The 27,953-nt window shown below is 35.0% G+C and overlaps 1 protein-coding gene across 1 annotated transcript; it reads left to right on the top strand.

Moving 5' to 3' along the window:
- The first annotated feature begins 7 nt into the window (after nt 1-7).
- On the top strand, nt 8-27,934 carry LOC141342653 (beta-chimaerin-like). Its single transcript, XM_073847148.1, has 8 exons — nt 8-262; nt 13,116-13,202; nt 19,546-19,630; nt 23,391-23,564; nt 25,018-25,095; nt 26,725-26,862; nt 27,200-27,305; nt 27,729-27,934. The coding sequence occupies exons 1-8, from the start codon at nt 140-142 to the stop codon at nt 27,898-27,900; spliced, it is 963 nt and encodes a 320-aa protein (XP_073703249.1). The 5' UTR covers nt 8-139; the 3' UTR covers nt 27,901-27,934.
- Nucleotides 27,935-27,953: the final 19 nt, after the last annotated feature.

Consider the following 27,953-nt stretch of genomic DNA (forward strand, 5'->3'; position numbering starts at 1 on the left):
CCAGACTTTGAACTACCGACTCTTTTATGATGGAAAGCACTTTGTGGGAGAGAAACGTTTCGAGTCAGTTCACGATCTGGTTACAGATGGCCTCATTACTCTCTATATTGAGACAAAGGCAGCAGAATACATTGCCAAGATGACCACAAACCCCATCTACCAGCATCTGGGCTACACCTCTCTCCTGAGGGACAAAATCACTCACCGACTCAACCGGACCTGCTCTGAGCCCAAAAAAGTTACTTTCCAGCAGGAAGAAAAGGTGAGGTCCCTACCTCTTCTTATATAGATTAGAACATGTTATTAAGATTACAGCATACAGTGTCTGCAATATATGATCAATGACTTAAATATATACTGCATAATCAATAAACACTGTAATCAAACCATGGTCATTTATGCCAAAAAATGGTGCTAAAACAATTTGTGTTTTTTTTTTTGTGGTATCTCACAGGACTTTGTTTTAGGAACTTTGTGATTTTTTTACTTTGTTGCTTAAATTGTACGCTAATCAGAAGACTTATGATACATTTAGTTGTTTTTGGATGTTATTGCTCATTTTGGAACTCTGACTAACGACTTAGTGTTCTATTTTTTGTGGTGACCCATGGGGCTTTGTTTTAGGACCTTTGTTATTTTCGTTGCATATGTTGTAGACTAATTAGGAAACTTATGATACATTTAATTGTTTTTGGACCTTATTGCTCATTTTGGCACTCTGACTAAGGACTTAAATATATAATATACTGAATTTTCAATAGACATTATATTTAAACCATGGTCCCTCGTGCCAAATAATGATGATAAAACAATTTGTGACAGTTTTTTTTTTAAATCAGTCATAAAACTTTTGTTTTTTTGTAGAGTCCCAGAGGGCTTTGTTTTAGGATCTTTGTTATTTTTTGTTGCATATATTGTAGTCTAAACCGTAAACTTGGGATACATTTAGTTGTTTTTTGACGTTATTGTTCATTTAGGCACTCTGACTAATGACTTAAAGATACAATATACTGAATAATCAATAGACATTATATTCAAACCATGGTCCCTCATGCCAAATAATGGTGATACAACAATTTGTTGACAGTTTTTGTTCAAATCAGACATAAAAATGTTCTATTTTTTTGTGAAATCCCACAGGGCTTTGTTTTAGTATCTTTGTTATTTTTTGTTGCATATATTGTAGGCTAATAAGGAAACTTATGATACATTTAGTTGTTTTTTGGACGTTATTGCTCATTTCGGCACTTTAATGACTTAAAGATATAATATACTGAATAATCAATAGACATTATAATCAAACTATGGTCTCTTATGCCAATTAATGCTGACAAAACCATTTGTAACAGTTTTAGTTTAAATCAGTCATAAAATTGTTCTGTATTAGGACCTTTGTTATTTTTTGTTGCATATATTGTAGGCTAATCAGGACACTTATGATACATTTAGTTGTTTTTGTACCTTATTGCTCATTTTGGCACTCTGACAAATGACTTAAAGAGATAATAAACTGAATAATCAATAGACATAATCAAACCATGATCACTTATGCCAAATAATGGTGTTATCCACTCATAAAATGTTCTGGTTTTTGTAGAGACCCAGAGGGCTTTGTTTTAGGATCTTTGTTATTTTTTGTTACATATACTGTAGGCTAATCAGGAAACCTGGGATACATTAGATTGTTTTTTGAAGTCATTGCTTATTTTGGCACTCCAACTAATGACTTAAAGATATAATATACTGAATAAACAAAAGACATTGCAAACAAAGCATGGACACTTATGCCAAATAATGGTGACAAAAGAAATTGTGACAGTTGTTTTTTTTTTTTTTTTCAAATCAATCATAAAAATGTTGTTTTGTGTGGAGTTCCACAAGGCTTTGTTTGAGGACCTTTGTTTTTTGTTGCATATAATGTAGGCTAATCAGAAAATGTGGGATACATTTGATTATTTTTTGATGTTATTGCTTATTTCTGCACTCATGACTTGATCACATGATCACAATGACTTAAAGATATAATATACTGAATAATCAATAGAGATTATAATCAAGCCATGATCACTTATGCCAAATAATAGTAACTGTTAAAATCAGTCATAAAAAGTTCCAACATGGCTCTGTTTTAGATCCTTTATTGTTTTTCATTGTATATATGTATATATTGTATATATATTTGTTTTTAGATATTGTTTCTCATTTCCACACTCAACTAACGGTAATACTGTAAATTTTGTTTTAGCTCCTTTATTTCAGCCACGTTTGGTATTTAAGATTGTATTTATATGCAGAATTCAATAAGAGAATTCATCGTAAATGCACATCTCTGTGTCTGCACACAGTGAAAACAGGACGTAGACACTGGCACTGCTTCATTATGCATTGCCCATAGATGTTATCAAGGTTTTATTGCTAAGAGTAAACACAAGAAAGTTTTTTTTATTCACACATTTCCTTTTTTTTTACACAAATTGTGCTGTCAGACACCTTCTTTTGCAAATCATTATTAGAATGGTGTTTAGACAAATAAGAAGGAGCATTTCTTTGCATGCATTTGGAAGATTAGAAAAGTGTGAGAGAGTTTCAGCATCATGGTGTGCATCTTTGATGAAAGATAATGCCATGAATGTGTTGTCTCCTCTCTCATTTATCAGACGCACTGTCTGGTTCACTGACGGGAGACTTTTATCAAATCAGTCCAGTCTACCGTTACCTCTTTATGAATTCTGTTGCCTCACTCTTGAGGTGAAATGGCTCTTCATGGGAGCGCTATGAAATAAACATAAGCGATGATGATCAAACATCTGTGAATTAGTCAAAGGAAATGTACAATGGTTTGTTTACCCAGTCATGTTTGCTTTTTGTTGCAGACATTAGAGGATTTTTAATGTGATTCAGTTGGCTAAGGGTTCTAATCTTTTTTTTCATCTTACAGTTTTGTACAGATGTCCACTAGGGGGCAGCCTCAACAAGCTGTCAAACTGTGAATATGGATTTGCATATACACTATATTGCCAAAAGTATTGGGACACCCCATTCTAATAAACAGGTTTGACTACTGTAGTAACTTCCATGGGTACAAATCCTAATGTTTAAGCATATAATGATATTCTAGGGGACTGTGTTCTTTTAATTTGATAGCAACAGCTTTGACAGGACCCTTTTCTATTTTAACATGACAATGCCTCTGTGTATAAGACAAGGTGCATAGAAATGATTGATTCAGTCAGTCTGGAAGCAAAATCCTTATCCCAACTGAACACCTCTGGAGTGACTTTAAATGCAGACTTTGAGCCAAAAACTCATCAGCAGACACCAATGACTTGTAACTATGGGTACAGTCATTTTTGACACTTCCAAAACGGTAGCAACAGAGATGGAAATACATTTTATAAATGCATGAATTGTTTCCATCTTTGTTGCCACAGATTCAAAAGTGACTTTTTTTTGTTCTAAAGAATGGGTGTTCTAATACTTTTGTCCATATAGTGTATGCACTGGTCATTGGTGTTTGGTGATGGGTTTTTGGCTCAAGTTCTGCATTTAAAATCACACCAAAGGTGTTCAGCTGAGATTAGGACTTTGCTGTCTGCAGACCACACTGACTGAACCAATAATTTCTTTTTGAACCTTGCCATATAGAGGTGCTGGTCATATAATTAGAATATCTTCAAAAAGTTGATTTATTTCACTAATTCCATTCAAGACGTGAAACTTGTATAATGTATACATTCATTCCACACAGACTGATATATTTCAAGTGTTTATTTCTTTTAATTTTGATGATTATAACTGACAACTAATGAAAACCCCAATTCAGTATCTCAGAAAATTAGAATATTGAAAATTAGAATACACCTGGTGCCATACTCTAATCAGCTAATTAACTCAAAACACCTGCAAAGGCCTTTAAATGGTCTCTCAGTCTAGTTCTGTAGGCTACACAATCATGGGAATGACTGCTGATTTGAAGTTGTCCAAAAGACGACCATTGACACATTGCACAAGGAGGGCAAGACACAAAAGGTCATTGCAAAAGAGGCTGGCTGTTCACAGAGCTCTGTGTCCAAGCACATTAATAGAGAGGCGAAAGGAAAGGAAAAAATATGGTAGAAAAAAAAGTGTACAAGCAATAGGGATAACCGCACCATGGAGAGAATTGTGAAACAAAACCCATTCAAAAATGTGGGGGAGATTCACAAAGAATGGACTGCAGCTGGAGTCAGTGCTTCAAGAACCACTACGCACAGACACATGCAAGACATGGGTTTCAGCTGTCGCATTCCTTGTGTCAAGCCACTCTTGAACAACAGACAGTGTCAGAAGCGTCTCGCCTGGGATAAAGACAAAAAGGACTGGACTGCTGCTGAGTGGTCCAAAGTTATGTTCTCTGATGAAAGTAAATTTTGCATTTCCGTTGGAAATCAGGATCCCAGAGTCTGGAGGAAGAGAGGAGAGGCACAGAATCCATGTTGCTTGAGGTCCAGTGTAAAGTTTCCACAGTCAGTGATGGTTTGGGGTGCTATGTCATCTGCTGGTGTTGGTCCACTGTGTTTTCTGTGGTCCAAGGTCAACGCAGCTGTATACCAGCAACCTGGGTTCTCATAACACCTGAGCAGTGCCACAGATTGATCGACTCCATGCCACGCCGCATTGCTGCAGTAATTCAGGCAAAAGGAGCCCCAACTAAGTATTGAGGGCTGTACATGCTCATACTTTTCATGTTCATACTTTTCAGTTGGCCAAGATTTCTAAAATCCTTTCTTTGTATTGGTCTTAAGTAATATTCAAATTTTCTGAGATACTGAATTGGGCTTTTCATTAGTTGTCAGTTATAATCATCAAAATTAAAAGAAATAAACATTTGAAATATATTAGTCTGTGTGGAATGAATGTATACATTATACAAGTTTCACTTCTTGAATGTCCCCTAGAATATCATTATATGCTTAAAATTAGTCAAACCTGTTCATTAGAAGGGGGTGTACCAATACTTTTGGGAATATAGTGTATGTACTTCAGACTACATCTGCTTTGTTGCAGCCCAGTGTTCACTGTACTGGATTTTCTTTCTCTGATGTCTCACACACTGTGATGCTGGTTTATTGTAGTAAGGACACCAGTTAAAACCGTACGTTTTTTCTGAGCATTCCACCCTGCTATAATCAACATTTGCGTTTTACATTTAAAAGCCATGAACTTTAAAACGCATCATGACCATGTTACATTTTGATTGTCTGTTTATTCTCAATACAGTGTGTGTACAGTGCAGTCATGACAATACAAATAAATCATCACAGTCATTTTGCTGAGACCAGCAGAAATCCAGTTTTCATACTTTGATCTGGTCTCACAGCGCACATAACGTTCTGGAACATTTCCCTCAGCTTAATCCGGACAGCATTTTACATCTGGCGCAATGAAGATAAAATGACAAACCCAAAACTCAATGAATATGCCATTTCGGTATTCTCTGACTTATAATTCGGTGATTGATGATAATAACTGTGCAGTTATCATTTTAATATTGGCTGTAATATATTGTGTGACTGCAATTCTTGCACACTTACAAGACTCATTCCAATATAAACAGTGTTATTTTAGTATTATGTGTGTACTGTTGCAGTATAAGATTTTTAGCACTTTAAGTTTTAATGTTTTAAGTCATTTTACTACTTCAACTCAATTTATTTTAGCTTTGTTTTATTTAACAAAAACAATTTAGAATAGTTTTTGTTTTCGTTAACAATAATAGTTCTAGTCTTTATGACCTACCATTTTGTTTTAATGATGTAAATTGTTATAGATCTATATTTAAGGCTTTCAGTGATAATTGGCTCACTCTGGAAGGTGTAGATGATGTGTTACAATTAGTATGTAATCATCATCGTCATAATCATCATCATCATCATCATCAACCTAACAGTCAATTATTATAAAGTAATTTTGTCTTTTTTAAGATTTTTATGACCTCCCACACCCTGAAATCACTTCTACGTCACCGTCTTGATTTACATTATTTGTGTCTAAGCATTTGTTGGTCACATTTATGGGTGTGTCTTTCTATGACGGCAATTTTCATGCGTGCTAATGTGAATAAAACATTTACCTTGCCTGTCCGGTCACCTGCGCAGCTTAGAGTTCACATGGCTCTCTTCTTCTAACAAGTAATCGCTTAAGTGTTCTGCAGGCCTGGCAAGTTCCAACTAAAACCACTTGCTGCTGATGGATCGGAGTTATTAGAATTAGCGCTGAGCTTTGTGGTGATTTATCACTGTTGTTTACATTATATTTCAGCACTGCAGCTTTTAAAATGAAAGATTGGAATTATCCGTTTTTTGCTTTCCTCCAGTTGCCTTGTACATAAGTCATAATAATGTCTCTTTGGCCGGTTAGACAAAATGCAATTTTTGTCCTTCATGTCCTGCTGTGCAGACAGTGATAGACAGTATTTTGAATGAATTCATTTCCCACTGTGTGTTTCACATAAGATGTGGGTTTGTACTGTACACACTTTCTGTGCCCTCGTTCTGTCTGTCTCCTCAGCTGCGGGGGTCTCTTCTGTCAATACAGTGGTCTCTAAAAAGAGGCTAGGCTTTATTGTCTCTCTTTTGTGTTTCGCTTTGTGCCTCTTTTATTAGGAGACAAGAAGCCATCTGCCTTGAGACAAAAAGTGCAAGTCTTGCTCATGCACTCGCACTGTCTGCGCGCCCCGTCTCCTTCTTCGCTTTTATCACTCCCCAACATCTAGTTATCTTGTCTTTTAACTGTACAGCTTAAATGTGTGACTCAGTCACTGTTTTTGCTGCAGTGTTGGTATTGCAGATTAGATTATCTGAACTGGATGTTGGTGCTCTAAGCAGACTGAATTAGTGATAATGTAGTTTACATTTTGAAACAATACATGCACTTAAGCAGTTGAGATTATTATGCTTAAAGGGATAGTTCACCCAGAAATGAAAATTCTGTCATTATTTATTCACCCTCATGTCGTTCCAAACTTGGAAGACCAATTATTATTATTTTTGATTTCTTGGATTTCGTCAGAAATATCTTAATTTGTATTCCAAAGATGAACGAAGGTCTTACTGGTTTGGAACGACATGAGAGTGAGTAATTAATGACAGAATTTTCATTTTTTTGTGAACTAACCCTTTAAAAACCTTATTTTACTTACAGTTGAAGTCAAACGTTTACATACACCTTGTAGAATCTGCAAAATGTTAATTATTTTATCAAAATAAGAGTGATCATACAAAATGCATGTTGTTTTTTTTAGTACTGACCTGAATAAAATATTTCACATAAAAGATGTTTACTTATAGTCCGCAAGAGAAAATAATAGTTGAATTTATAAAAATAACCCTGTTCAAAAGTTTACATACGCTTGAATCTTATTACTGTGTTGTTACCTGAATGATCCACAGCTGTTTTTTTTTTTGTTTTGTTTAGTGTTTATGAGTGACTTGTTTGTCCTGAACAGTTAAACTGCCCGCTGTTCTTCAGAAAAATCCTTTAGGTCCAACAAATTATTTGGTTTTCCTGATTTTTGTGTATTTGTACCCTTTCCAACAATGACTGTATGATTTTGAGATCCATCTTTTCCCACTGAGGACAACTGAGGGACTCATATGCAATTATTACAGAAGGTTCAAATGCTCACAGATGCTTCAGAAGGAAAAACAATGCATTTAGAGCCAGGGGTGTAAACTTTTGAACCGAATGAGGATGTGCACTTTTTTTCTTATTTTTCTTAAATCTCTTTTTTTTTTTTTTTTTTTTCATTTTATACTGCCCTTCAGAAGCTACAGAAGATACATGTTCCCCAGAAGACAAAATAAGTTAAAGTTACTCTGGCTCTTAATGCATTATTTTTCCTTCTGAATCATCAGTGAGCATTTGAACCCTCTGTAATATTTGCATAGGAGTCCCTCAGTTGTTCTCAGTGTGAAAAGATAGATCTCAAAATCATACAGTCATTGTTGGAAAGGATTTTTGTAGGACCTGAAGGATTTTTCTGAAGAACAGCGGGTAGTTTAACTGTTCAGAACAACCAAGGAACAACTATCACAATATAACAAAAAAAATAATAATAATAATCAAGCATATGTAAACTTTTGAACATGGTTGTATAAATCCAACTATTATTTTCTTTTGTGAACTATATGTAAACGTCTTTTATGTGAAAATATATCTTATTCAGGTCAGCACGAAATAAAAAATAACATGCATTTTGTATGATCCCTCTTATTTTGGTAAAATAATTAACATTTTGCAGATTCTGCAAGGTGTATGTAAACTTTTGATTTCAACTGTATAAACCAATGTAATGCTTTCCTTGAAGCTGTTAATTTTAATACATGTTAAACTCTTTGGTTTTATGACTACAAACCAAAAAGCACTATGTGGATTATATAAATTGCCATTAGATTACCCATCAGCTGCTTTGTGCCCTAGATATTGGCATCAGCTTTAAAAACCCATATTTGTCGACCAGTAGAGCACATGTTAACAGCCCTATACCCCCAGCACACAAAAATGTGTGTCACAGTGGAGGTCAGCGGCAATAAAAACCACACCAGCGCTTTTTTAGCAGTGCTCATACTTTTAGTCAACACAACCCTGACAGGCTTCTATTCACCTTTTCTAGGAAATCAGGTACATCGTGTCTCTGAATGCGGCACTTCTTGAATGTGTGAGCCGTGGCCAAGTTGTTTTTCTTCCTCTTCAGCATTCTTTCTTTTTTACTCGTCAGAGCTCCATTATTCTTTCCTAATCTCATCATTTTGTTAATTAATTATAATCATGCAAATGACCTTCCACCCATTCTGGTCCATCAGTTCTGCTGTATCTGTGAGGTTAGGAAGTCTCGTGTGTTCTACAGGATGCTTTAGCAAATACTCAGACAGGGTTGCTGGATCCGGCATCAGCCCCCTGCTGAGAAAGGTCACGGTGTCTCAGCCTGTGTCTTTCTCAGTTTAGGTGCAACAACAGAAATCCTCATTTACACCTGGTGTTCAGTAACATCCATCTTGGAAGATCCGACGACAACGGCTGATGATTCTGTGAGACAAGCCTTAAGACCTTCGTTCATCTTCATAACACAAATTAAGATATTTTTATATCAAATCCAATAGCTTTCTGAGCCTGTCTAGACAGCAACACAGCTGACACGTTCAAGGCCCAGAAATGTAGTAAGGACATTATTAAAATAGTCCTTGTGACATCAGTGATTCAACCTTAATGTTATGAAGCTACAAGAATACTTTTTGTGCACAAAGAAAACAAAAATAACAACTTTATTCAGCAGTTTCGTCTCTTCTGTGTCAGTTTTCAATGCATATTCTCTGCAATATCAGTATGTGAACTATCCGTTTAAAAAAATATAAGATCCATATATTTTTAAGTGATGCCACTGAAAACCACTTGTGGTTCCCAAAGATCATGTCTTTAAAAAAACCCCCATAAAATTCTTGGATTAAAGAACCTTTTGTGCAGTAGAAAGGTTCTGTGGATGTTAACGTTTCTTAATGGAACCATCAATGCCACTAAAACCCTTTACTTTTAAGATTGTAGTAATGTTTTGTTCTAATAATTAGTTTTTTTGTTGTTGTTTTTTAACCTGCAATGTTACTACATCCGTTTTAACACAGTGAATGATACAGGTACTGTAAGTAGGCAGTAATAAAAAAAAATGATAGCATTATTTACCTAACTTCATATTGTTCCAAGCCCAAAGACTTTTGTTTATCTGTGAAAACAAAAGTCCACACAGCAAAAATGTTGACACACCAGTAAGTTCACAAAGTAATCCATCTAAATCAAGCAGTTAAATCTGATTGCTCTTAAGAGACACAATCACTTCATATGATGAACGGATTTCATTTAGTCATTTATTGACAGAAGCTTAAACATGCTTGCTTGACGTGCAAGAACCAATTCATGTTGAAAATTATATTTCAATGCATTTGCGTTGTCTTGCAAAAGTATGTGTTCCCCGATAAACTAAAGGGATAGTTCACCCAAAAATAAAAATTCTGTCATTAATTACTCATCCTCATGTCGTTCCAAACCCGTAAGACCTTTGTTAATTTTCGGAACACAAATTAAGATATTTCTGATGAAATCCAAGAGCTTTCTGACCTTGCATAGACAGCAATGGTACTTCCAAGTTCAAGGCCCAAAAAGTTAGTAAAGACACGGTTAAAATAGTTCATGTGGCATCAGTGGTTCAGCTGTACTGTTATGAAGCTACGAGAATACTTTTCAAAGAAAACAACAATAACAACTTTATTCAATATTTTTTTCCCCATGGCATGTCTTCGATGCACATTCTCAACAGTATCACTATGTGAACTATCCCTTTAAAAATAAAGAATCCAAATATTTTTTTGTGATGCCACAGAAAACCACTTGAACCATGATATTCTTGGATTAAAGAACATTTTAATGATTTTAAAAAACATTTTTTACTATAAAGAGCCTTTTGTGTAATAGAAAGTTTCTGTGGATGTTAAACCACATCACTTTATGATGAACAGATTTCAAGGTTTAGTTCACTTCAAGGATTAGTTCAGGATTACTTACCCACCCCCTTGTCATCCACGATGTTCATGTCTTTCTTTCTTCAGTCGTAAAGAAATTTCAGGATTTCTCTCCATAGAGTGGACTTCTATGGTGACCACGAGTTTGAACTTTCAAAATTCAGTTTAAATGCAGCTTCAAAGGGCTCTAAACAATCCCAGGCAAACAGGAAGGGCCGTATCTAGCGAAACAATTGGTTATTTTCCAAAAAAAGTACAATTTATATACTTTTTAATCTCAAATGCTCATCTTGTCTAGGTCTGTGATGTGCATGTGTACTCTGTGTAAGCCTGGTCAATACAGTTAGGGTAGGTCAAAAAACTCCCATCTCATTCTCTCCTACAACTTCAAAATCGACCTATATTGCTTTTTTACCTTTTTTTGTAAAGGGCGTTTGCACTTGGGACTTTGACTTTGTCAACACTGGATCGGTACTTCTACAACGATGTAGGACAATTTTGAATTTGGATGAGAAAATGAGATGCGACATACCCTAACAGTTTTTTTCTTCAAGAAACGTAATTTCTTTACGACTGAAGAAAGAAAGACATGAACATATTGGATGACAAGCTGGTGAGTAAATTATATGTACATTTTTGTTCTGGAAGTGAACTAATCCTTCAATTTAGTCATTTATTCACAGAAGCTTAAACATGCTTGCTTGACATGCAAGAACCAATGAGGTTTTTGTAGATTGTGATTAATCGTGATTTATCGTAATTAATCACATCTAGTTTGTGTTTACGTAATATATGTGTGTGTACTGTGTATATTTATTATGTATATACAGAGTGTGCACACATATATTATGTAAACACAAACTTTTATTTTGGACACGATTAATAATCGTTTGACAGCCCTAATTGTGATGTATTTGGATTTTCATAAGAAAATACTTAGTGTTTCTACATGAAAAATTCAAGTCTTATTCCCTGCGATACTTGATGTTTCATTATAATTATTTGTGAAATTTGAAAAATATTAAAAATTGTTTCAAAGGAGATCCTACACCAAATTCTATTCAAATTCTATAGGAGAAAAACGTTCGTTTTTAATGCTTTTGTGTTCTCTTGAAAAAGTATGTGTTCCCCTCGATCCACTTTGGGTTCATTTGAAAAACTTTTAAAGGGATAGTTCACCCAAAAATGAAAATTCTGTCATTAATTACTCACTCTCATGTCATTCAAAACCCGTAAGACCTTTGTTCATCTTCAGAACACAAATGAAGATATTTTTGATAAAATCTAAAAGCTTTCTCACCCTGCATAGACAGCAACGCAACTGACACGTTCGAGATCAAGAAAGATAGTAAGAACATTGATAAAATAGTCCATGCAACATCAGTGGTTCGACCAAAATGTTATGAAGTTATTTTTGTTTTCTTGGTGCACAAAAAGTATTCTCATAGCTGCATTAAATTACTACCTTTCTTGAATGTGGTTCAAGTTGCTGTCTGTGCAGGGTCAGAAAGCTCTCGGATTTCATCAAAAATATCTTAATTTGTGTTTCAAAGATGAACAAAGGTCTTACGGGTTTGGAACGACATGAAGGCGAGTAATTAATGACAGAATTTTCATTTTTTGGGTGAACTATACCATCAACATGTCCCTTTAGAGCTCCAGATCTCAATATATTTTGCGCTCTGTTTACATTTGTATTTTTCGCTATGCACTTTTGATTAGATTACCCGAAATAGATCATAAGACAAGGTTTATACAGAGTCTAAGCAAGTCTGAATCCTGAAACAAGTGATTCCGGCACTATAGGATTATCCCGTGAGTCCGGATTACGACTGTAAATCTGCTTCAATCCTGATCCGATTTGTAACAGAAGTTACAATAAGAAGAGTAGAGACAGAGAGAGGCCTAGAAGGCTAAACCACAACCCGAAAAAGCCTTTTTTAAGAGTGAACCTACACTTCTCAGAGCAAATCTCTGATTTTATTTCATATAAAACCGAGCTCTTCGGCTTTGAGCTACAGGATTATCCGCACTCAAAGCAACTGCGGTGGAATCGTGTCTGCAAACGCTGTGTTCTGGATTCCATTGATCCCACTGCAGAAACCTGCTGAGATGTATCTACAAGACTGACACATTGTCTCTTCTCCCTCTCTCTCGCATTGCTATTCTCTCAGAGTGCTGAATGTATGCTATTGTGTGAGACACACTCCTGCCCCCAGGCAGGCCACCCACCATACCCCCCACCCCCAGCCCTGCCCATGCAGGACCAGGACTGTCCCCCTTCTCATTCGACCCAGATCACTAAGGAGCGAAGGACTGACTCAGTTTCTGCTTTTATCCCCCATTCCACATTATTCTCATCTTCCTCTAGAGGAGATGCAGGCTCTTCCGATGCCCAGGGCCCAGGTTGTTAGCACTAAGGGGTCAGCGAAAGGTGAATTAGCCCCTCACAAAGCCAAGCAGAAGGACCGTAAGCACCAGGAGCTGTTGGCGTTAGCTCTAGGGGTGAATCTAGGCAGTAAGGGTGCCCTCCTCTGGAAGCCTCTTAAGATTTTGGCTTGTTCACAGATCAGCCCATCACCACTGAGCAGACGGACCACAATCAAGGATGGACCGGAGAAGCACTGCAACTATGAGAAGATCCACAACTTTAAGGTGGGTGCTGGTTGTGTTATGTTAATATAATGTCAAATTATAGTGTCCACACTACCTGTCAAAAGTTTTTGAACAGTAAGAAGTAAATGCTCACTAAGCCTGCATTTATTTGATTCAAAGTACAGCAAAAACAGTCAAATTTTCAAATATTTTTACTATTTAAAATAACTGAATACTATGTGAATATATTTTAAAATGCAATTTATTTCTGTGATTTCAAAGCTACATTTTCAGCATCATTCTAATCATTCTAATATGCTGATTTGCTGCTCAAGAAACATTTTTAGTATTATTATTATTATCAATATTTAAAACAGTTGAGTACATTTTTTCAGAATTCTTTGATGAATAGAAAGATCAGCATTTATCTGAAATAAAATGCTTTTGTAACATTATGCCATTCAAAATCTTGGAGTTAGTATAATTAATTTTTTTATTTATTTTTTGGTAAAGAAATGCTAGAAATTAATACTTTTATTTCGCAAGGATGCTTTAAATTGATCAAAAGTGATTATAATGACATTATTAATGTTACAAACGATTTCTATTTTAGAAAAATGCTGTTCTTCTGAACTTTCTATTGATTAAAGAAACCTAAAACATTCTGCTCAGCCGTTTTCAACATAATAATAATAATAATAAATGTTTTTTGAGCAAATCAAATAGTAAAATATTTAAAAATTGTATTGTTTTTGCTGTACTTTGAATCAAATAAATGCAGGCTTGGTAAGCAGAAGAGACATTAAAAAACATTAAAACATTAACTGTTCAAAAACTTTTGACTGGTAGTCTACACCGTCCAAAACTTTGATTTAAAGATTGAAAGATTTAAAAACAAAAGGAATAAATGAATACTTTAATTCAGCAAGGATGACAATGGAGACTTCTATTTTGAATAAATTATGTAAATTTGCTTTCTTTTCAGCAAAAAAAATCCTGAAAAAAAATGTACATTACATATCAAAAATGGATAACATTGTTAATAATTTTTTTGTAACTGACAAATTAGCAAATTAGAATGGTTTTTGAAGAATCATGTGACACTGAAGAAACAATGCTGAAAATTTAGCTTTGCCATCACAGGAATAAATTACATATTAAAATTAGTGCTGTCATACAATTAATCGCAATGAATCGCATCCAAAACATGTTTATATAATATATGTGTACTATGTATATGTATTATGTATATATAAATACACACACGTACAGTATATATTTAGAAAATGTGAATAGTGAATAACATAAAGATAACTTGTTTTTTTCATATATATATATATATATATATATATATACAGTAGTCAACATTCGAAATGGATCAAAACCTTTCATCAAATTTGTCCTAAAACCAAAAAGAATACCCGTTCTTATCTTTGATGAACTTTTTTGATCCACTTTGAATGTTGACTACTATATATATATATATATATATATATATATATATATATATATATATATATATTATGTACACAAAAACTTTTATTTTGGATGCGATTAATCGTAATTAATTATTTGAAAGCACTATTTCAAATATGTTAAAATAGAAAACTGTTATTTTAAATTGTAATAATATTTCACAATAACACTATTGCAGTTTTGATGAGCATAAGAGAATTTAGAAACTTACTAGCTATTTTCCGATCTCATCACAGACTCTTAATTGCCATAGTATAAAAATATCCAAACTAGCTGCCAACAGGTGAAGGTAATTTAATAATTTAATCAATGCAACCTGGTATGATTTTGTTGTTTTAAAAACTATGTTACATAACATATTAAAGTAGAATTAAATCATTTAAGTATTTTTCTCCCATCAACAAGTCGCACATGGATCCATTTGGGAGTATGAACCAAAACTGGATAAAAATAATTACTTAAGTATCTCCTCATTGCGATCATTTTGACATGACATGCAGGATTGCAGTATATGCTGATATTTTGTGCATGTACTATATATGTTTGTGATTTCTCAGTTGTTTTGACTGAATAGTTATGATGGTTAAATGTTGGTTGTGTGGGCCTGATGAAGTCAGTCACTTTTATTGCATTCTATATTTGGCAATAGAGTTTGTTCAGATGTTTACTAATGTCTCATTCAAATGTTTATGTGCTGACAGCATTTAAATCCACGGTACACATACTGTGAGCCTCATATCAATACGCTTAATTCTATCCTATGAGCCTTACTGCTTAGGCTTTTAATCCATTAACAGCGCTATAGACCGATAGGATCGATCGCACAAATCAATAACCTCCTGCTGCTGAGCTGCTGAATGGACTCTCCCTCCGTTTTATGCTTTTTCAGCTTCTGAAAAATGACTGAGGCTGAAAATGAGCACAGTGGTCCATCATATGACTTCCTTTTTTAAACCCTGAAAGATCAAAACAAAGCAATCATCTGACTTCAACGTGTCCCTTTAAAGCTTCCTTATAACATCCTCCTCATAATTTCACTGGTGGTCATAAGAGCATCATTGATTATTCAGTATGACCTCTTTGATGAGAGGCTGTGTTCCAAAACCGAGTGAGCACACTCCGTAGGTAGCACTTTAAGGTTTCATTGGTGTGTTCCAAATGTGTCAATCAAAAATGCATCATAATTATTTGAGTAAAAGTAATCAATAGCTCACTGGGTTTTTGGAACAGCTGCTAGTTCCAGACAGAGATGAAAAGTATTCTCATTATGAGACAATATTTACTTTACAGCATTCATACACCTGGGCTCCATTCCAAAACCCTGTGTTGCGTCTTTTCTTTTGTGCGTCTTCGTGCTGTGTTTTGACAGCACAAGGGCGTGCATGGGAACATGCTTTGCGTGTGACTTTCAGCAGCTTGGTTACAGATGCCAGACACATTTTTTCCCCTTGCAATCCTGCAATCTGACTCACATGTATTATAATTTAAATCTTCACGGGGGTCCACTCTCTAGACTTTACTTAGAAGCTTGATAATTTCCTCAGAAGTCGGATACAAGCAGTTTTGTCTTGTTCTTTTTGCCATCAGACTGACCCTTAAGTGGTTGGCTGCTGTGTCAGGGTTTGACGTCACTGGCTGTTGTTGCTTACATCAAACATCACGCGTCATGTTAATCTAAATAAGCTGAATTTAAATACATTATTAGAACTATGACCCAAGAGTAAGTGTACAAACACTTTGCCATGATGGTGATGACAGACAGAAAGGGTGATCACTTTAGTCACATTTCCTGGTTCTTTCATTTTAACTTGTTTGATGGTTGTATTGTGAAAATGAAAAACCAAACTTTTGTTTTATTCGATATTTGTGGATGGTTTTTTTTCTATTTGTGGTGTTTTGTTTTTGTTTTTTAATTTATATTTTGTTGTTTCCTGAGGCAAGTTTGTTTGTATTATGTTTTTTTTTCTTTTTGTTTTGTGTTTTATTTTGTTTTGAATTTAAGGCAAATAGGAATGAAACAGATGTTTTTGTTTTTATATTTGTATTTGTTTTCAGAGCTGTTTTGTTTATTTGTTTTTTGCAAGACTGATTTATTTATTTTTATTTTCTTTTGAATTTCGGGAGGGAAGTGGCAAATTGAAACAAAAAATTGTATTTATCATTTGTGTTTTGATTTTTGTTTGTTTTTTGTATTTGTTTTCACAGCAGTTTTGATTTGTTGTTTTGTTTCTCTGATGCAAGGTGTTTTGTTGACTGGGTTTTGTTTGGTTTTTGTTTTGTTGCGACTGGGTTTTTGTTTTGATTTTTGTTTTTTTGTTTAGCTTTGTTGTGACTGAGTGGGTTTTTGTTATGTATTTTGACTGGGTTTTGTTTTGCTGCGACTGGGTTTGGTTTGGTTTGGGGTTTTGTTTTGTTTGTTTGTTTTGTTATGACTAGTATTTCGTTTTGTTTTGTTTTTTTATGACTGGGATTTTTTTTTGGGGGGGGGGTGTTTTGATGCAATGTGTTTTGTTGAATGGGTTTTTGTTTTTGTTTTGTTTTTTATTTGTTTTGTTTTAGTTTTTTGTTTTGTTGTGGCTGGGTTTTGTTTTTGTTTTGTTTTGTTTTTGTTTTGTTGTGACTAGATTTAGTTTGATTTTTTGTTTTGTTCTTTGTTATTTAATTTGTTGTGATTGGGTTTTGTTTTGTTTGGGTTTTTGTTTTGTTTTTGTTTTATTGTGACTACGTTTTGTTTTGTTGTGACTGGGTTTTGTTTTGTTTGGGTTTTGTTTTGTTTGGGTTTTGTTTTGTTTGGGTTTTTGTTTTGTTTTTGTTTTATTGTGACTATGTTTTGTTTTGTTGTGACTGGGTTTTGTTTTGTTTGGGTTTTGTTTTGTTTGGGTTTTTGTTTTGTTGTGATTGGGTTTTGTTTTGTTTGGGTTTTTGTTTTGTTGTGACTGGGTTTTGTTTTGTTTGGGTTTTTGTTTTGTTGTGACTGGGCTTTGTTTTGTTTGGGTTTTTGTTTTGTTTTGTTTTGTTTTTTGATTTGTTGTGACTGGGTTTTGTTTTGTTTGGGTTTGTGTTTTGTTGTGTCTGGGTTTTGTTTTTTGTTTGTTTTTTTTGTTTTGCTGTGTCTCGTTTTTTTTTGTTTGTTTTTTGTTTTGTTTTTGGTTTGTTTTTTTGTTTTGTTTGGGTTTTTGTTTTGCTGTGTCTGTGTTTTGGTTTGTTTTGTTTGGGTTTTTGTTTTGTTCTTTGTTATTTAATTTGTTGTGACTGGGTTTTGGTTTTCTCTTTGGGTTTTGTTTTGTTTTTGTTTTATTGTGACTACGTTTTGTTTTGTTGTGACTGGGTTTTGTTTTGTTTGGGTTTTGTTTTGTTTGGGTTTTTGTTTTGTTGTGATTGGGTTTTGTTTTGTTGTGATTGGGTTTTGTTTGGGTTTTTGTTTTGTTGTGATTGGGTTTTGTTTTGTTTGGGTTTTTGTTTTGTTGTGACTGGGTTTTGTTTTGTTTGGGTTTTTGTTTTGTATTGTTTTGTTTTTTTGATTTGTTGTGACTGGGTTTTGTTTTGTTTGGGTTTTTGTTTTGTTTTGTTTTGTTTTTTGATTTGTTGTGACTGGGTTTTGTTTTGTTTGGGTTTGTGTTTTGTTGTGTCTGGGTTTTGTTTTTGGTTTGTTTGTTTTTTGTTTTGCTGTGTCTCGTTTTTTTTGTTTTTTTTTTTTGTTTTGTTTTTGTTTTGTTTTTTTGTTTTGTTTGGGTTTTTGTTTTGCTGTGTCTGGGTTTTGGTTTGTTTTGTTTGTGTTTTTGTTTTGTTCTTTGTTATTTAATTTGTTGTGACTGGGTTTTGGTTTTCTCTTTGGGTTTTGTTTTGTTTTTGTTTTATTGTGACTACGTTTTGTTTTGTTGTGACTGGGTTTTGTTTTGTTTGGGTTTTGTTTTGTTTGGGTTTTTGTTTTGTTGTGATTGGGTTTTGTTTTGTTGTGATTGGGTTTTGTTTGGGTTTTTGTTTTGTTGTGATTGGGTTTTGTTTTGTTTGGGTTTTTGTTTTGTTGTGACTGGGTTTTGTTTTGTTTGGGTTTTTGTTTTGTTGTGACTGGGTTTTGTTTTGTTTGGGTTTTTGTTTTGTTTTGTTTTGTTTTTTTGATTTGTTGTGACTGGGTTTTGTTTTGTTTGGGTTTGTGTTTTGTTGTGTCTGGGTTTTGTTTTTGGTTTGTTTGTTTTTTGTTTTGCTGTGTCTCGTTTTTTTTTTTGTTTTTTTTTTGTTTTGTTTTTGGTTTGTTTTTTTGTTTTGTTTGGGTTTTTGTTTTGCTGTGTCTGGGTTTTGGTTTGTTTTGTTTGGGTTTTTGTTTTGTTCTTTGTTATTTAATTTGTTGTGACTGGGTTTTGGTTTTCTCTTTGGGTTTTGTTTTGTTTGAGTTTTTGTTTTGTATTTGGTTTTTGTTTTGTTTTGTTGTGACTGGGTTTTTGTTTTGTTTGGGTTTTTGTTTTGTTTTGTTGACTGGGTTTTGTTTGTTTCTTTGAGGCAAGGTGGCAAACTGAAATTAAACTAAATATAAAAAATAATTCAATGATTTTAATGTAATTTAAATTAGCCAATTACCCTAGAAAAAATACTAAACTTAAACAATGTTGGACAGTACCTGCCAAAATGTATAAAATAATAATACCAATAGTTCTTTCTACAAAATAGGTCTATATGTATATATGTCTAGTCTTAATGTTTGTCTAGTCTGAGCAAGACACACTCTGTTAGTTGTCAGGTACAGTAAGAGATACTCTGGAAATATAATCATTCATTTTCTGTGGAACTTTCATTATGAGCTTTAGCTGGAAATGAAAATCTAGAGATGAATGAATCACTGGCCTAATATGTATGTATGTGTGTGTTTACAGTGTGTGTTTGTGAACTAGTGTGTGTTTGACTTACAATGACTGCTTTGTCTTTGCTGTAGGTGCACACCTTCAGAGGGCCACACTGGTGTGAATACTGTGCAAACTTCATGTGGGGTCTTATCGCCCAGGGCGTCCGTTGCTCAGGTAACTCTCCACCAATCACAAACCCCACACAAATAAAATTTCCATCAGAATTATGACACCGGCCAAGGTGCATTATTCATTTCAAATTACAATCCAATGGCCGCTTAGGATCCAGATAATTTTTCATGCCATTCCGGTCACAATGCCTAATTGGCTGTAAAACTTTTCCAATGAGCGGTGGCTACCTGAGGCTAAATACTGAAAGTGATACCTGGGACAATAAGGGTTTTAACTAGTATGCTGATGTGTGGGTATTTTGCATTCCTAAATGACACCTGGTCCAAACCAGTTGAGTGCCTTTTGTTGAGTGTTGACTATTTATAGTGGAACATACTGTGTACACTATGGAGTACTGTGAGAGAGGCACACCCAGGTAAACCAGGACAGTCTCCTTGTATCAAAGCCAATTGCATCAGACTACACTTCAAATCACACAGACAAACATACATAAACAGATGCATGGATGCACACACACACACACACACTTGTACTGAATGACAAAATATGAGACTTTATAGGTTACATAAAAGTGATGCATATGATTTATACAATAGCTTTCCAATAAAGTTACATTTCTTTTCAATTAATACATTTGTATCACAAACTAACAATTTTTGTAGGATATCAATATAATCCCAGGGAATCTAGGTTAATTTCTAAGTAAATCTTTGTTATTATTGTTTTATATTGTTCATTCATGTTTGAGCATAACACATGAAGGATAGTTTAACACAAAAAATAGATATCTGTCATCATTTTCTCTTATGACCCTTATGTTATGTGTATGACTGACAACAAAAGACAATATTTTGTTTTGTTTGTTTGCTTTTTGTGTGAACTATGGATTTCATTTGTACCAGGGGTAGGCAAGTCCTAGAGAGCCACAGTCCTTCAGAGTTCAGCTGATGACCATGAAAAAAAAACCTCACCTGTCTATGGCCTTAGTAAATAGTAATCCTGAAGACATTGATTAGCTTGTTCAGGTGTGTTTAATTAGCGTTGAACTCTGCAAGGCTGCAGCTCTCTAGGACTGAACTTGCCTAATCCTGATGAGTAGAACTTTATGTTAAAAATACACAATATTTGTATATAGAAATTAACCTATATTATGTTAACCTAAACTTTATAAATAATTTTAAGTAACATATTTTTGTTAATTAATTAACAAGATTAATAAGTGTTGAAAAAAAAAGTTAATTCTATTACAAAATAAATCCTGACATTGTGATTTTGTATCACCCTTAAATCACAAATTACCTTTAATTTTTTTTTTTTTTGTATTTAGTTTTGTGTTTTTGTTATATGTGATGTTTTGTTGTGACTGGGTTTTGTTTGTGTTTTGTTTGGTTTTGTTATGTCATGTTTTGTTTAGTTGTGACTGGGTTTAGTTTTTTGGTTTGCTTTTGTATTTTGTCATTTTGTGATTTGTTTTGTTGTGTTGTGACTGGGTTTTGTTTTGTTTTGACTAGGTTTTGGTTTGTTTTGACTAGGTTTTGGTTTGTTTTTTGTTTTGTTTGATTTCTTTTATTTTGTTGTGTGGTGTTTTGTTGTAACTGGGTTCTGTTTATTTTTTGTTTTGTTTATTTAGTTTTTTGTGTTTTGTTGTGTGGTGTTTTATTGTGACTGGGTTTTAGTTTGTTTTGTTTGGTTTTGTTGTATTGTGTTTTGTTTAGTTGTGTTTTATTTGGTTTGGTTTGCTTTTGTATTTTGTTGTCTTGTGTTTTGTTTTGCTGTGACTGGGTTTTGTTTGGTTTTGTTTTTAGTGGGTTTTAGTTTGTTTTTTGTTTCGATTTGTGTTTTTTTGTGACTGGGTTTTGGTGATTTTGTGTTTTGTTTTGTTGTGGCTGAGTTTTTTTGTTTGTTTTTGCTTTGTTTTGTTTTGTGAGGTAAGTGGCAAAATGAAATAAAATATTAAAATACCAACCATAATAAATCATTAAACCATTTTCAATAAAGGATGTTCCTAGATGTGGCCTAGATAAGCAAATGCACCTTAATTCCAAGATTACAGGTTTGCTCAGGTCTCATGTTAACATGGAGCTGGTTATTGTTTGACAGCACTTTCACCAAAACACCCAGTACATAAACTTAATCCAGTCACAAGGCTTTACTGTTGGTTTTTCACACTGTAAATGGTCTCATCCATTCGGGCCATTATTCAAGCCTTTTCTTTTCACACAGGAGCCTCTCTTCTTTCACTCTGGCCCCCAGGCGAGCCAGTGTCATCAGACACATTGAGAATTAGAGCAGAGTTGAATGTGTCCCTAGGCCCATATGGAGGGAACACAGAGTGTTTTTCTTTTTGTCTTCTTCTGTTTTTTGTTTTTTCTCTCAGTCGCCTAAAGATGTGAAGGAGGGGTTCAGGCAGGCAGTAAAACTGACAGAGAGTGTGATTAATGGCACTGCTGAAGATGAGGAACAGTGGGACAGCATGTGCATGCTACTGGAGACACACAGAGAGACAGACCACCCTACTACCACATTCCCCTACATACACACACACAGTCCCAGTGCCAAAGCAGGCTATCAAACCAGGTGTCTTACAACTTAAATGACTTAAATTTCCCACATGTTCTTATTGTGGAGGAGCTAAAAGGGGAGTTTTACACTCATTATTGGTAGCAAAACTCTTTCAAAAACTCTGTTTCAGTGGTATAGCCACAAAACAAATAGTTAATGAGTTCCCCCAAATGATTTACTCACTCTCTAGCCACTCTAGGTGTATATAACTTTTTTTCTCTAAGACAAATACAATCTGAGTTGTATTAAAAAATGTCCTGGCTCTTCCAAGCTTTATTATGGCAGTGAACGGGGGTTGAGATTTTGAAGCAAATTAAAGTGCATCCATAAGTACTCCAACACGGCTCTGGGGTGTTAATAACGGCCTTTCTGAGGTGAAGAAATGCATTTGTGTAAGAAAAATAGGCATATTTAAAGCGTGAACGCCTGTCAGCAGGAAACTAGAGATTACAGTTTATAAAATTTTAAATATGCATATTTTTCTCACACAAATGCCTTTATTCACTTTAGAAGGCCTTCAATAACCAACCAAAGCTATGTGGAGTACTTTTATGATGGTTAGATGCACTTTTTTGGGCTTCAAAATCTCAACACCCATTCACTGCCATTATAAGCTTGGATGAGGCTGGACATTTTTTTAATATAACTCTGATTGTATTTGTCTGAAAGACGAAAGTAATATACACCTAGGATAGCTTTTGGGTGAACTATCACTTTAAGTACTGCTAACAAATTGAACTTTATTGTGTTGCTGAAAAGCAAATAAACAAACTTGCAAAATGTGTTTAACAGTTGAAATGTATGGCCACAGATTCCTGATTCAGATTCACTAAATATGTGTAAAACAATTGGACACAAAAATCCATCTTGGCTGGGGGCAAGAGCGGAAAATTAGTTTTTTAATTGGTTTCCATCACTCATGTGACAAGAGGCCTCTGATACACCTATGTAGGCCCGCTGGCAAACACACCCAGAGTCACTCAAGGTTATGCTCTTAGATCGACACAGCCACAAACACACAGCAGCATGTGACAGATATTATCACACTTTACCACCCAGTTTGACTGACACGCACCTGTTTCTCCACGTATACTTTACCCCTAAAGACGTACCCTCCATCAGACCCCTAGACACACATGCACACACTTAGGGTTTTCCATTCTCTTGGAGTCTGTCTTTTTGCTTCTTTGGAGACAACAGGGTCACGCTCTTCTAACCTTTTGACCGGTTACTCTTGCAGACTGTGGGCTGAACGTGCACAAGCAGTGCTCCAAACTAGTGCCCAGCGACTGTCAGCCGGACCTCCGCAGGATCAAGAAGGTCTTCAGCTGCGATCTCACCACGCTGGTCAAAGCCCACAACACGCCACGGCCGATGGTTCTGGACATGTGTATCAAAGAGATCGAGCACAGAGGTACTGGAGTGCTAGAACATTTTAATGTGGAGATCCCAGATCTTCTCTAGCACCTGTGGCTTTCAGCAAGGCACTTAATCACTGTCTGTATGCATTTCTCAGCTGCTCTGTTTTCTGACGTCTCCCTGTCATATATCTAAACGTGCAAAAAGAAAAAATCCTTAGATACCTAACTTAAAACAACAGAGCAAACATTCTCCGCATTTTGACTTATTATGTGAAGAGAGCATTCTTTAAAAAATGTGTTACTGTATTAGCCAACTGTCATTCTGCTTGGTATAAAGATAAACACTCAATGTTAAAATGAAAGTAATAAAATTAACTATTTTGTTTTAATTTCCTTCCATATAGATAAATCTAATATAAAATATAAATATGTATATGATTTTTCTCTCATTTGTGGTAGCCCGCATTTTTGCGACTTTTTGTCTCACAGTTTTGACTTTTTTTTCGCAATTATAAAGTCAGAATTGCAAGATATAAACTCGCAATTCTGACTTTTTTCTCAGAATTGTGAGATATAAACTTGCAATTGCAAATTATAAAGTCAGAATTGACATAAACTTGCAATTTTGAGGAATGAAGTCAGAATTGTGTGATATATACTTGCAATTGCGAGTTATAAAGTCAGAATTGCAAGATATAAACTCGCAATTTTGAGATATGAAGTCAGAACTGTGTGATATATACTCGCAATTGCAAGTTATAAAGTCAGAATTGCAATTCTGACATTTTTCTCAGAATTGCGAAATATAAACTTGCAATTCTGAGAAATTAAATCAGAATTCTGTGATATAAACTCGCAATTCTGACTTTTAAAAAAAAAAAATTGTGAGATATAAACTCGTAATTCTGAGAACAAAATTTATAACTCGCAATTGTGAGTTTGTCTCACAATTCTAAAAAAAAAAGTGAGAATTGCATGAAAAAAGTGAGGACTACAAGATATAAACTCTCAATTGCAAGACAAAAAGTCAGAAATGCAAGATAAAAACACGCATTTGCGAGAAAAAACTGAATTGAGGTTAAATCTCAGTTCTGTGAAAAAAGTCAGAATTTCAAGTTTGTATCACGCAATATGCTTTTTAACATTTTTTATTCAGTGGCGGAAACAGGCTTCCATAACCATGAAGACTGAAAACATTTCACGAACGACAGAAGATTAAACTAAGCTATTTTCCACATAACATGTTAAAGATCCCTTTAAAAACAGTTCCACAAAGAAAATTTCCATGGATGGAGCTCCTATACACATATGTGATTGGATGATAGATGAACTGGGCAAGAAGCAGTATGCAGATCCAGTTTATCGAAAGAATAATCAAATCTTTAATTGATTATCCGATTAGTTGTTAGTTCCAACCCCAGTTTGATCAATACTAATTTACATGTTTATCTCCAAATCCAGTGATTGGATAGCTGAGGTAACCTGTGTTACTTCTGCTTCTTCCAGGTTTGAAATCCGAGGGTTTGTACAGAGTGTCAGGCTTCACAGAACACATAGAAGACGTCCGGCTGGCCTTCGACAGAGGTTTGTGTTAGACTGTACATTATTTGTACACCAACCTGATATAATTATGTGTATTATAGGTGTTCAACTAACATTTGGCCTCTTGAATGCTTATTTGATCCCCTGCTGATTTTGTATGTTTGACCACTGACAAAGACATGATCAGTCTATAATTTTAATAGTAGGTTTTATTTGAACAGGGAGAGACAGAATAACAACAAAACAATACAGAAAAACGCATTTCAACAAAGTTATAAATTGCTTTGCACTTTAATGAGTTAAATAAGTATTTGATCCCCTATCAGTCAGCAAGATTTGTGGCTCCCAGGTGTCTTTTATACGGGTAATGAGCTGAGATTAGCAGCAATCTCTTAAAGGGAGTGCTCCTAATCTCAGCTTGTTACCTGTAAAAGACACCTGTCCACAGAATCAATCAATCAATCAGGTTCCAAACTCTTCACCATGGCCAAGACCAAAGAGCTGTCCAAGGATGTCAGGGACAAGATTGTAGACCTAAACAAGGCTGGAATGGACTACAAGACCATCACCAAGCAGCTTGATGAGAAGGTGACAACAGTTGGTGTAGTAATTCACAAATGGAAGAATCACAAAATAGCTGTCAATCTCCCTCAATCTGGGGCTCCATGCAAGATCTCACCTTGTGAAGTTTCAATGATCATGAGAACAGTGAGGAATCAGCCCAGAACTACACAGGAGGATCTTGTCAATGATCTCAAGGCAGCTGGGACCATAGTCACAAAGAAAACAATTGGTAACACACTACAGCGTGTTACCAATTGTTGGTACCACTAGACCAAAATCAAGCTCTTTGGCATCAACTCAACTCGCCCTGTTTGAAAGAGGAGAAGGAATGCCGCCTATGACCTTAAGAACACTATCCCCACCGACAAACATGGAGGTGGAAACATTATACTTTGGGGGTGTTTTTCTGCTAAGGGGACAGAACAACTGCACCACATCAAATGGACGATGGACAGGGCCATGTACGGTCAAATCTTGGGTGAGAACGATTGAAAATGGGTCGTGGATGGGTATTACAGCTTGACAATGACCAAAAACACGGCCAAGGCAACAAAGGAGTGGCTGAAGAAGAAGCACATTAAGGTCATGGAGTGGCCTAGCCAGTAGAAAATCTGTGGAGGAAGCTGAAGGTTTGAGTTGCCAACTCGAAACCTAAATGACTTGGAGAGGATCTGCAAACAGGAGTGTGACAAAATCCCTTCTGAGATGAGTGCAAAACTACAAGAAATATCTGACCTGTGATTGCCAACAAGGTTTTGCCCCCAAGTACTAAGTCATGTTTTGCATGTTTCACTCATTAAAATGCAAATCAATTTCTAACTTTTTTGAAATGCCTTTTACTGGATTTTTGTTGTTGTTATTCTGTCTCTCACTGTTCAAATTAACCTTCCATTAAAATGATAGACTGATAATTTCTTTGTCAGTGTGCAAACGTACAAAATCAGCAGGGGATCAAATAATTTTTTCCCTCACTGTATATCACTGTTGTTTTATCAACACACGACCCGAATGGAAAAACCCACGCTTTTCCATTCAAAACAATGTATTGTTGGTACAGTATAGTAATTAATCTGTTATTCATAACAGATAACTAATTCTCATTTGCAGATGGTGATAAGGCAGACATCAGTGCCATCATCTACCCAGACATCAATATAATTGCCGGTGCTCTGAAGCTTTACTTGCGAGATCTGCCCATTCCAGTTATCACATATGACGTCTACTCCAAATTTATTCAAGCTGCCAGTAAGAGACTTTTACATCTGTATATTAATTAAAAAATATAAATTATATATCAGTTATAATCAACTTTTTATTGTAATCTATTTTGATGATCATTATTTAAACTACATTTTGAATCTGATACAGTGCTTAATAAATAAATAATTACTGACAATGATGTATGCATTTTTAAAGATAGATAGATTTTCACTAGTGGTCTCAGATTTTAAATTGTATGTGCTATAACATTAATGAAGTATATATAATAAAGAACAGTTGCCAGTTTTAGCAGTTAAAAACAGCCTTTTCACAAGTCTAAACTGTATTTTTTGAAACATTTTCTTACATTTTCTGTTATCAGAAATAACAGACCCTGATTCTAGACTGGAGGCAGTTCATGATGGTCTCCTCCAACTTCCTCCAGCCCACTATGAGACCCTGCGGTACCTGATGACACACCTGAAGAGGTAAAACGACAAATGGATTGAATTTCCACACACATTTACTGCTCCCTTAGGTACCGGTCCCAAAGTTCATAACATGACTCTATACCTCATTGAGCCGGTTCAGGTTTTAGTTCCATTTAAGAATTTTCCCTACGGCTTTAAAAAGCGATTTACTTCCTGCCACCCTGCAATATAAAACTTATAAGACTGATTAGAAGGAAACAAGAAACACAATACGGCACTTTCAGCTCAGTGCACTTGAGGAACTAAAAAACCAACACAATAATCCTCAAGGATTTGTGCTTTACCTCTAACTCGCCAAGCCAGCTTTGCCACATTTCCCCATTCATGGAAAGTACTGTATATCAGGTACCTACCTGCATGTTTATAATCAAAATTGTAATGTCTGAGGTGTTTTTTCCATGTCTTTTCTATATTTACCAGGGTCACCATGTACGAAAAGGACAATTATATGAACTCAGAGAACCTAGGAATCGTTTTTGGCCCGACGCTCATGCGGCCCCCAGACCAGAACACACTCACCACTCTCAACGACATGAGATACCAGAAACTGATCGTTCAGCTCCTGATAGAGCAGGAGGACATCTTGTTTTAAACAGCTGAAATGAAGACATCTTTTAAAGACTTTAAAGAGCGTGTACATGTTAA

This window comes from Garra rufa, chromosome 9 (genome assembly GCF_049309525.1).
Source record: "Garra rufa chromosome 9, GarRuf1.0, whole genome shotgun sequence".
Lineage (NCBI taxonomy): Eukaryota > Metazoa > Chordata > Actinopteri > Cypriniformes > Cyprinidae > Garra > Garra rufa.

Excerpts from the sequence above, each read along its gene's own strand:
- LOC141342653 (XM_073847148.1), top strand. The coding sequence starts at position 140 with ATGACCACAAACCCCATCTACCAGCATCTGGGCTACACCTCTCTCCTG. Across the intron at positions 13,203-19,545 it reads AGAAGATCCACAACTTTAAG|GTGCACACCTTCAGAGGGCC; the intron begins GTGGGTGCTGGT and ends TCTTTGCTGTAG. Across the intron at positions 25,096-26,724 it reads CCGGCTGGCCTTCGACAGAG|ATGGTGATAAGGCAGACATC; the intron begins GTTTGTGTTAGA and ends TCTCATTTGCAG.